This window comes from Sus scrofa, chromosome 4 (assembly GCF_054392235.1).
Source record: "Sus scrofa isolate SSC_HxYL_T2T_F1_AM1 chromosome 4, Sscrofa_HxYL_maternal_Yorkshire_Landrace_v2.0, whole genome shotgun sequence".
NCBI classification, from domain to species: Eukaryota; Metazoa; Chordata; class Mammalia; order Artiodactyla; family Suidae; genus Sus; species Sus scrofa.
Window position 1 is genome coordinate 96,379,647 of NC_139386.1, and position 11,830 is coordinate 96,391,476.

At 34.2% G+C, this 11,830-nt stretch overlaps 1 protein-coding gene across 1 annotated transcript; it reads right to left on the reverse strand.

Annotated features, from left to right (window-relative positions):
- Positions 1 to 2,251: 2,251 nt before the first annotated feature.
- LOC100626501 (olfactory receptor 10R2) lies at positions 2,252 to 11,310 on the reverse strand. Its single transcript, XM_085021279.1, has 2 exons — positions 11,224 to 11,310; positions 2,252 to 6,235 (listed from the first exon to the last, which is right to left on the reverse strand). Exons 1-2 carry the CDS (start codon positions 11,263 to 11,265, stop codon positions 5,288 to 5,290), a joined length of 990 nt encoding a protein of 329 aa, XP_084877405.1. The 5' UTR covers positions 11,266 to 11,310; the 3' UTR covers positions 2,252 to 5,287.
- Between the last annotated feature and the right edge of the window lie 520 nt (positions 11,311 to 11,830).

The window sequence follows — 11,830 nt, forward strand, 5'->3', positions numbered from 1 at the left end:
CTCTAGATCCATTGATGTTGCTTCAAATGTCTTTTGTGATTATAAAAATTTTTTAATTTTTGTCCTAGGTCTGTGAAAAATGCCATTGGTAATTTGATAGGGATTACACTGAATCTGTATATTGCTTTGGATAGTATAATCATTTGAACAATATTGATTCTTCCAATCCAAGAGCATGGTATATTTTTCCACTTGCTTGTGTCATTTTCAATTTCCTTAATTGGTGTCTTATAGTTTTCAAAGTACAGTTCTTTTATTTCCTTAGGTAGGTTTATTCCTAGGTATTTTAATTATATTGCGGGGGGACAGTAAGTGGGATTGTTTCCTCAATTTCTCTTTTGGATATTTTGTTGTTAGTGTATAGAAATGCAAAAGATTTATGTGTATTAATTTTATATCCTGGAACTTTACCAAATTCATTAACAAGCTCTAACGGTTTTCTGGTAGTGTCTTTAGGATGTTCTAGGTATGGTATCATGTCATCTGCAAACAACTATAGTTTTACTTCTTCTTTCCCAATTTGGGTTCATTTTATGTCTTTTTCATCTCTACCATGGCTAGGACTTCCAAAACTATGCTGTGTAAAAGTGGTGAGAGTGGACATCCTTGTCTTTTTCCTGATATTAGAGGGAATGCTTTTGGCTTTCCACCACTGAGAATGATGTTAGCTGTGGGTTTGATATATGTGGCCTTTACTATGTTGAGGTAGATTCCCTCTATGCCCAGCTTCTGGAGAGTTTTTATCAAAAATGGGTTTGCAATTTTTCAAAGGCTTTTTCTGCATCTATTGAGATGATCATATGGTTTTTTCTTTTTCATTTTGTTAATGTTGTGTATCACACTGGTTGATTTGCTGATATTAAAGAATCTTTGCATCCCTGGGATAAATCCCACTTGATCACAGTGTATGGTCTTTTTTAATGTATTGTTGGATTCTGTTTGCTAGTATTTTGTTGAGAATTTTTGCATCTATGTTCATCAGTGATGTTCATCTATAATTTTCTTTCTTTGTGCCATCTTTGAGTGGTTTTAGTATCAGGGTGATGGTGGTCTCATAGCATGAGTATGACAGTGTCCCTTCCTCTGCAATTTTTGGAAGAGCTTCAGAAGGATAGGTGTTAACTCTTTTCTATATGTTTGATACAATAGAAGCCATCTGGTCCTGGACTTTTGCTTTTTAGAAGTTTTTATTTATTCATTTTTTTTGTGTGATTGGTCTATTCCTCTTTTATCTTTTTAGGGCTGCACCCACGGCATATGGACGTTCCCAGGATAGGGGTCGAATTGGAGCTGTGGCTGCAGGCCTACACCACAGCTCACGGCAATGCCAGATCCTTAACCCAGTGAGCAAGGCCAAGGATCAAACCCATATCCTCAAGGATGCTAGTCAGGTTCGTTTACCACTGAACCACAGATGGGAACTCCAGTGACTGTTCTATTCTTATTTCTTCCTGGTTCAGTCTTGGAAGGTTTTATCTTTGTAAGAATTTGTTCATTTGTTCTAGGTTATCCATTTTATTGACATATAGTTGCTTGTAGTAATCCCTTATGATTCTTTGTATCTCTGTGGTATCAGTTGTAACTTCCTTTTTATTTATAATTCTGTTTATTTGATCCCTCTCTCTCTCTCTCTTTTTTTTTTTTTTTTTTGATAAGTCTGGCTAAATGTTTATCAATATTGTTGATCTTTTCAAAGAACCAGCTTTTAGCTTCATTGATCTTTTCTATTGTTTTCTTCTCTATCTCATATGTTTCTGTTCTGATCATTATGATTTCTTTCCTTCTAATCATGTTCAGTTTTATTTGTTCTTTTTTTAGTTAAGTGTAAGTTTAGACCATTCCTTTGAGGTTTTTCTTGTTTCTTGAAGTAAACTTTAAAAAAGGCTTTTTTGAGTTATTTTGGGGACAAATCACATATCTCTGTGTCTTGGGGTTCAGTTACTAGCAGATTATTGTGATTGATTATGTCATATTTCCTTGATTCTTTGTGTATCTAAGAGTTTTACATTGTTGCTTTGGTATTCCTTCCTCATTCTTTATTAGCCATCTTCAGGTAGAAGATAAAAGTTTTTTCAGCCTTGCTTATATCTTGGGCTTTCTCTAACCTTTCATAAATACACATGCTCCATGCTTCCTCATGCAGCAGAATTCTTCTTTATTGCATATAAAATTCATGTACCATATAAGCCAACACTTTGAAGAGTTAAATTCAATGGCTTTTAGTATATTCACATAGTTATGTACTCATCACTGCAATCAATTTTAGAATATTTTATTAGCTAAGAAGTTAATCCACACTTTAGGCAACATTCCCCAATCTCCCCACCCTACTCTCATCCCTAGGCAATTACTAACCTACTTTCTATCTCTGTAGATCTGCCTATTCTGGAATAGTATACAAAAGGAATCATGTAGTCCTACATGACTGGCTTCTTTCACTTAGTATGTGTTCAATGTTCATACAGTATTGTAGCTTGTATCAGCACTGCATTTCTTTTTATGTGGCAGACTTCTTAAGACTTTGTATGTCTTCTATTGATTTTATGTTCCCTTCAGCTCAACTAAATTTCAGACGGGATTCTTCCTGACTCTAGATCCACAATCTCCCTTTTCTTGGAGTATTTACTTTAGAAAATGTGTAACTGTAAATTCTTTCTCTGTCCTCCTGAGATATAAATATTTTTAAAAGCCTCCAGTCAGTTTTACAACCCAGAAATATCTTTCTCAAGAACCTGGAAGGATCCCTTTGAAATATAATTGTTAAGGAAGACATTGTCCTTAATATCTCAGTTTCAGTTTCCATGAGATGATAGAAACCTAACTTTGGAGAGCGCCTTGCTATAAGCACAAACTCCATTCTCTTATACAGCTGTGAGGTGTTTATTTTTCCTCTTGATAAAGCCAGGGAACAAACAGAAATAGTGTAAGTTCCTCCAGTACTTTTCCACTAACTCATCTCAACCTTTAAAAACCTTATCATTTCGTTATAATTGCCAAGTTCAGACTTGGTTATAGCCTTTCTCTTTTATTAAAATAAACTTGAATAAAGCCTTTCTTGCCTGTTTAACACAGTCTGGCACAATTTTTGTTCTGACGTATGGAATAGGCAATAAGCAAACTTGTTTCTCAAGAATAACAATATCTCTCTCTTCTTGGGCTGTTCAGTACAGAAACAACAAGAAAAAGATAACAGTTAGATGAAAAAGTCATTCAGGAAGCCCACACATGAAGAAGATAGTAGAAAATTAGACCCATAATGTAGGATAAATAAAAATTTATAAAAATCACTTTCGTTTCAGGCTGCTGTAGAAAATAGTCTAAGTACTAGAATATTTAAGACAGAAAACTTAGCTGCTTTTTATGAAAATTGATCAAAGCATCCATTGTAAAGTACATTACTAGAGCTTTCTATTTAATAACTGAAACCTCTAGCAGTATAGAATTTAATTTCCTACTGTCTATATCTCCTATATTCAGAAACTTTAAATTCTAGACTGTACTTAAACATTTTAATGCATATGATGTAATAAAGCAGCACTACTCTAGTTAATTGCATGTGTTATTCTAATCAGAATAGAATGTTTACCTCATGGTGAGTTTCTGACATTCAGCATTGAAAGAAAAAGTTAAATCTGTGGATAAAACCTAGTAGATGGCTGCAAGAATACCAATTAATGTATCCTTCCATTACCATCAAATTTTATAATGTATAAAATTATACAAATTTTTATACATTATAAAATTTTATGGAAGGATATAAATAATTTCTCAAGCAAATGAGAAAAGTAATATTATAACAAAGTGCCAAAAGTAGAAAAGATAGAATCTTAAAAATAGAGTTAAATGATTTATATAAAATTGGCCATGAGCAAGGATTCTCATGAATTAGGTCTATGAATGGATTTTGATGCTCCATAAATTTAATTCCTTAAATTGTAAGCAAATCTTTCCCTGCTCATGTTCATGAGGATAATTTCATGTTTAAATATTGCTTTCAAAATATTGTCTGTTGTAATATGTGGACTAAAGTAATTAAGGTGATTATTGCCATAACACTGGTCAGGCCAATTGTTTTTGACCCTTTTTTACAAACGATAATACTCTAAGCTGAAATTTTACCAATAAACCTCAAAATAACATTTTAGAGGAAAAACAGGGATTAGAGTCACACCAATGACACTATGTGAACTTTTCTATATTGCAATTGAGATACAAAAGCTGAGAGAGGAAAATGTACCAATGCTCTCAAAAAATAAAAATGTTCGGTTAAAAAAGATGTGAAAATACATTCTTTATAAGAAGCTAATGGAGTTCTAGATATTTTATCTCCCTCCAAAACTAGGGAACAACTTCAAGACTTTAATACGTGCAACCTGGAGGTGAAGTAACAGAGTGGATTGATATTAAATTCCAAGTCTAAATGTAAGAGTCTATTATTCGCAAGAGCTATTGCCCTGAAGTACCAGAACAAAGAGAAAGATGTCTACAATTCATCCAACTGGACTTGGGAGTAGCAAGAATGCACAATATTCTCTTTTAGATTATATATGGACCAGTTAATTTAAAATGAATTTACCCAATAATGCTTCCAGAAGAGATAGTTTTCTTCTAAGAGGATAAGAAAATTTGTGCACTTTAAGAATTAAAAAATACATTCACAAGATATCAGCCAGATGCAGCTTCAAACCTGTCACACACACAAAAAAAAAGTAGTAAAAGTTCCAAGTAAGGAATGCTTCCACAAAGCCATAATGGGTTAGCAGGTTAGCACATGAGAAAGACAGTATACATTTGCAAAACCCTGAGAGCATCCAGAGCATGACAGTAGCATCAAATAAGAACTTTCCTCCAGGAGTGCCCATTGTGGTTTAACAAGTTTAAAACCCTCTAGTATCCATGAGGTTGTGGGTTTGATCCCTGGCCTCATTCAGTGGGTTAAGGATCCAGCATTGCTGCAAGGTGCTATGTAGGTCACAGATGTGGCTCAGATCCAGTGTGGCTGTGATGTAGACTGGAAGCTACAGCTCTGAGTTCACCCCTGGTCTGGGAACTTCCATATGCTGCAGGTGCAGTCCTACTTTCCTCCATATAGTTCTCCTTATTCCCTAATGTAGTCCCTAAGTACCAGTTACAAAAATTAGTAGAAAGATCAGTGGTAGCGGCACTTGATCTATAAGTCTACTCCCATTGGCCCAATGTAGACTTCACAAAAACAATTCCAATGCAATGGTGAAATGCTTAGCATTAAATGAAATTTAGAACTTTAGTTATTACAGTAAACTGGGCATCAGTTATAGAATTTCAGGGATCCTTTCTTCCCCAACGCTTTTCTAATAGCAACTTGGACATCTTTGTTTCTGAGACTGTATACTATGGGATTTAATAATGGAGTGACAATGGTGTATGTCACTGTCACCAGCCTATCCCTGTTGGACACAAAGTTTGCTGTTGGTCTCAGGTAGATATAGGAAGCACAACCGTAGTGAATAATAACAACAGTAAGGTGAGAAGCACAGGTAGAAAAAGCTTTTCGTCTACCCTCAGTAGAAGGAATCTTCAGGATAGTCCTCAGAATGCAGACATAAGAAACACAGATGAGTGAAAACGGGACCACAAGTACAAGAACCCCACAGATGAATATGACAAATTCATGAACATCTGTATTTGTGCAAGCCAGACGAATAACTGGTGAGATGTCACAGAAGTAATGGTTGACTTTGTTGGCACTACAGAAAGGGAGGCTGAAAACTAAATACACTACTGTTAGTGAGGCCAAGAACCCACCAATCCCACAGGTGGCTCCCAATTTTCCACACACGTGCCAACTCATAAGGATGGGATAATGTAGAGGGTGACATATGGCAGCATAACGATCATAGCCCATCACTCCCAATAGCAGGCAGTTGGTAATAGCAAAACCAAGGAAGAAGAACATTTGGATGGCACAACAGATGAAGGAGATAGTCCTGGCCACAGAAAGGAGATTGAGAAGCATCTTGGGTAGGATGACAAAGGTGTAGAAGGTCTCTGATGTTGAGAGTATGCCAAGGAAGAAGTACATTGGTGTGTGAAGGCTTTTATCCAGGCGGATGATATTAACAATAGTGACATTACCACTGAGAATGACGAGGTATAGGGAAAGGAAAACCACAAAGAGGGCAAGCTGAATTTCACCAAGGCTGGAGAAACCCAGCAACAGGAACTCCGTGACCATGGTGAGATTTTTCGCCAAGACCTGAAAAGGAAAGAGGTAAAACATATTCAGGTACACAAATACAGGAATCTAGGATATGCAGACTTGTGTTCTAAGAAAGAATTATGCCCTCTCCAGTTTCTAGTAGCCTCTGGTTCATGGTCTCCCTCTTCTTTCTTCAAAGTTGGGAAAGTTACACCTCTTCCTCTGACTCTGATTCTGCCATCCACTTTGAAGAATACCATGATTATATGGTCACACGCAAATGATATAAAATAATCTACCTAAAGGTCAGCAGATTAGCAAACTTAATTCTGTCTCTAGCCTTCCTCCTTTTTCATTTAACCTAAGCTATTTACATGTTTCTGGGCTTGATACATGGACATCATTGGAAGGTCATTATTGTGCCTACTACAATAGGAATACAATGCAAAAAATGAAACAGAGAAAACAATTCTCTTTTTAATAGCATCAAAAAGAGAATCAATTTTTCTAAAGGAAGATGCAAGATACATATACAGAAAACCATCAAAATAGTTGAAAGAAATTAAAGATTTAAATAAATGAAGAGATAGCCACATTCATCGGTTGGAGCACGCAACATAATTGGGAAACAATTCTGAGCAAAATGAGCAATAAATTCAACATAATTCTTATAAATCCCAGCAGACTGTTCTTGTAAAAACTGACAAAGTGATCATAAAATGTATATGGAAAGAAACTAGTGTAGCCTAAATAATTGTGAAAAAGAAGGGTAAGGATGGAAGGTTTAGGAGGTCTGTGGTGGCTCATCGGGTTAAGGATATGGATTTGTTACTGCTGTGACTCGGGTCATTGCTGTGCCATAGACTCCGTCTCTGGCCCAGGAATTTCCACATGCCATGGGTGAGGCCAAAAGAAAGAAAAAAGTAAAAAAAAAAAGATGGAGGGTCTATACTTTCTGATTGCAAAACTCACCCTAATAATGAAGTAATCAAAAAAGTATGGCACTGGCATATATAATTACATATATACACAACGGTAAAGACTGACAGTCCAGAAATACATACTTCAAAAGGTACCATTATGAAATCATTGTTAAACACAGAGATAATACATATTTGTAAAGCATATATCTGATAAGAGATTTGTAGGAAAAATACACATGTATTTCTTAAAATTAAAATAAGAGACGCATGCCATTTAAAAAATGGGCATACTCTTTTCACTAGACGTTTCATCAAAGTATATCAGAGGCTAATGGTATACAAAAGTATGTTCATTCATCGTTAGAGGAATGTAAATTAAAACCACAATGAGATGACTGTTCGCATGCAATAGAATGACTATAACTAAATTAATAGCCAATAAAGGTGCTATGAGTATGTAGAGAGACTAAAACCTTCACATTTTGATGATGGGAATATAAAATTATGCAATCACTTTGAAAAGATTTTGCAGTTTCTTCTAATGGTGGGTATAAACTTACCTATTAACAATATGATTCTCAGGAATATACCAGAGAGAAGTGAACACTATCATACAAATATTTTTATGTAACTGCTCTCGGTAGCATAATTTATAATGGCCAAAAGAATAAGACTATCCAATTGTCTATCAATTTATGAATAAATACATTTATTGATAAACAAAATCCGATATTCTCACAAAATTAAATACTATTCAGTAATAAAAGGAATGAAAGTATGGTATATAGCACAACATAAATATCTTCAAAAACATTACATGAAATGATAGTAGCCAAGTGCAAAAGACTACATATTGGAAATTCTATTTATATGAAATGTCTTGGAAAAGAAAATATATATTAGCAGAAAGTAGATTAGTTGTAACGTTGGAATGGGGACAAAATGGCATGTGACTGCAAACAAGTAAGAGGTATGTTTTGGGGATGAAGCAAACGTTTTAAAACATGATTGTGTTGATGATCACATAACTATCAATCTGTGTGAATTTCATAGTATATTAAGTTATTTTTGAAAGATCATTTTGAAGGAAATTCAGATATATTGATGATTTAATTTTTCATATATTTATCTATTTTAATCACTAAATGGAGACCTATGGGACACTAGAATCCAAATTTTTATTATTTGAGTCCATCTCTGGAATGTTTAAGTGTTTCTGGAATACATCATAGATCTTCAAAAATTGAGGTTAATTTTAAACATAAATTATTTACATTGCTAGTCTGACAACTTAGGATTTACCATGATAGTAATGCTTAATTCTATCTCCAAACCCCAATTAATATAGCCATAAGTATGTGCAAAAAGTAGAAGAGAAGATCCTACACGTGAGCAGAGGACTGAGAGAGAGATTCTATTAAATTCCATACAGGGGCCAAGCTGGACTGCCAATTATGACTATTTATTTCACATGCCCCCCCCCGAACAATCTCAAAATAGATATTCAAGAAAAATAAGAAAAGGCATGTTCTTCAGCTGATTAAAGCCAATGAAACCAAAAGAATATAATTATCCTGTATATCAATATTTATATATAGGATAACTATACTCTTAAGTGACCAGAATTACTCCTACTACCTTTCATTCTCTCTTCCTTTACTCATCATCATCTCAATTTATAGATACATGTGGTGTCCACCATACTTAGATCAAAACATGGTCTGTTGTAGGGTAATTGAATTGTGATACATAAACTGCCTCCCTTTAGAAAAAAAATATAGTGTATATAGGCCATGGGGTCACGAAAAACATTGTAAATTGGAGTCGGGATTGTCAACAATCTTTTCTGCAGTCAAAAAGCAAAGAAACATAGACTACTTTTGATTTTCTAGTCCAGCAAGGACAGAGAGAAAAACTTGATAATTGGGGAAGATAAGAATAGATTCAGTCATTAAGTAAATAAGGTAAAATTACCTTAGAACAAATTTATTCTATATTCTTTGCACCTAAACCTCCCAAGTTCTAACAAATAGAAATAAGAATCTTTTTAAGTCTTTTTTATTAAATGCATTAACAAATATTGGTCTAGGAGAAGTCTATGTTTGATAAGGATTAGGAAAAATTTTTTTAAAGTCCAAAATGACATTATATAAAATATACAGGAACACAGAGTCCCCATTGTGGTGTAGTGAGTTAAGAACCTAACTGCAGCTGCTTGGGCACTGTAGAGGCCCAGGTTCAATCCCTGGCCTGGTGCAGCAGGTTAAAGGATCTGATATTGCTGCAGCTCAGATTCAATGCCTGGCCTGGGAATTTCCATAAGCCAGGGTGCAGCCATAAAATAATAATAATAAAAAAATACTGGAACATAATAAAATGAAGGATAAACCTAAAGACTTGAAAAATAATCAAGTCATGCAAATATTTTACAGAGTTCAGCAAGTGAAAACTACAGCAAAACATAATAAAAGAAAATGTCAAAAAACAAAAACAGCTGTGAACAGAAGAAAATTTTGCAAAATTAAAAAATAATTAATTAAGTGTAACTAAATGAAATAGAGAAAGACTTTAAAATGATTATAAAGAACGTGATAGATATAGAAGAGTAGCAAAACAGCTCCAACATGCACAGTATTAAATAAATTCAACATGTAAAAATGTTAAAAAGAATTTCCCTGATATAAAAAAGATCTACACCTACACACTGAAATGATCTGCCATCCTTTCAGGCTACTCGTATCCATGACTATCCAAACCCTCACGAATACTGACCAAAAACCGTAAAGTTTAAGACATAACATAGTCAATATATTATATTTAAATATGATGAAAAATTATCTGTGACTTTGAGCAAAAATATTGATTACTAACATTTAAAAATCATGTGGATTTAATACATATATATTATCTGACAACAATACACAATGCATTATGAGAGTGTGGAGATTTTCAAGATATTCAAGGAAGGAAGTTTTACCAAGGATTTTCATACACAAACATACAAATGATATAGAAAAATAGTTTTAAGTATGCTAATGCTCCAGGAATATTAAAACCACTAGCTTTTCCTTTCTTTTCTTTTTTTCATTTCTTTTTTTTTTTTTTTTTTGGCTTTTTAGGGCCACACCACAGCATATGGAGGTTCCCAGGCTAGGGGTCTAATCAGAACTACAGTTGCCAGCCTACACTACAGCCACAGCAATGCTGGATCCTTAACCCAATGAGCGAGGCCAGGGATCAACCTCATGGTTCCTAGTTGGATTTGTTTCCGTTGTGCCATGGGGAACTCCAGCTTTTCTTGATGAACTCACTAGATGAGGAGATCCATTCGCCAAGAAAATTCTGGTGGATCTTTTGGCCAAAGGAAGAGGAAATACAAAGTAAAGTAAAATAAATGTCACAAAATAATATCACCTGCATTCTACATATTAGAAATACAGGCTGTTTAAAGCAGCGATAAAAGGAAAATAAATGCCTTAATTATGCATAAGCAATTGTAATAAATATTTTTATAAAATAGCAGAAATTTAGAAATAAAACAAACTAAAGGGAAACAAAAATATAAAGTAATACAAATAAAATTAAAATACATAAAAATACTAGAACACATACAAATATGCACAAATACATTGATTCCCTGAAAAAATTAAATGTATATGTTTATTTAAAGTGCTTAAATATCATTTGCTACATAAGAAATATCCTATTAGTGGTGTGACTTTGAGTATCTCAAGTATCTTTATTTTTTTTTATTTATTTATTTTTTTTGCTGGGCTCTTTTCTCTCTAAACAAGCCATCCATTCAAAGACATTGATTCTGAAACTTTATGCTTATCCCACCACTGAAGTTATAGAATCAGGTGCAGGTGAGTGGTCAAAAACAGAAGCTTTAATGTGCAAACAGAATAATAGACAGAAATAAACCACTGGAGAAAGTACACAATGATGAGTGACCCTTCTTTAAATTGAATCTTCTGTCCCGGTCCATCTGTCACATGTGCACCTGCATGCTAGGTGGGAGTTAAAATATATTTTTTACTCTGTTCTGCAGGTAAAACTATGAACATAGAATACATAATACATGGGCTGATAGCTTTGGTGGGAAATGAATTTTTTTTTTACCTCTTCAGGTCCCCGGATTCCCAAATCGGGTGTTTTTGACATGACTGATTCTTCTCTAGAGGCAGCAGAAGAATCTGAAGAGAAACAATTTTTCTGAAAATGAAAAAAATATATATGTATATATGTATATTTATCCATGACACTCTATTTTCAATCCTGTTTGCCTTTCCCTCTCATAATTAGAAAACAGACTCATGCAAGGCAAAAATCTACAGATTTTGGCCTCCAATGCTTTTGATGTGAGAAGACCAAGGGGAGGTGAATATTTTCAGAGTTGTTTGGGAAGCAAGGTTACATGACCCTAAGAATGAGAAATCTGGAATTGCAGACACAGAGAATAGCTTAAACAAAGTGGCCGGAAATAGGAGAAAAAAATGGGCAAGTAGGTATTGAAATAATTCAGCTGGAAAGAAGGGGTGAATGCAGAATAATTAAAAATTTTATTTAACTGAGTACCTTCTTACTGAAAACTTATAATGATCTCTGAATACTTTATAAAGCTCCAACTTCTTGGTAAAAAAAAAAAAATGTGGAGGAGGGTTTTTGATATATTGGGCTCTCACCACACTCGAAATTGATGTCTTCCATCTACCAGATTTTATCCCAA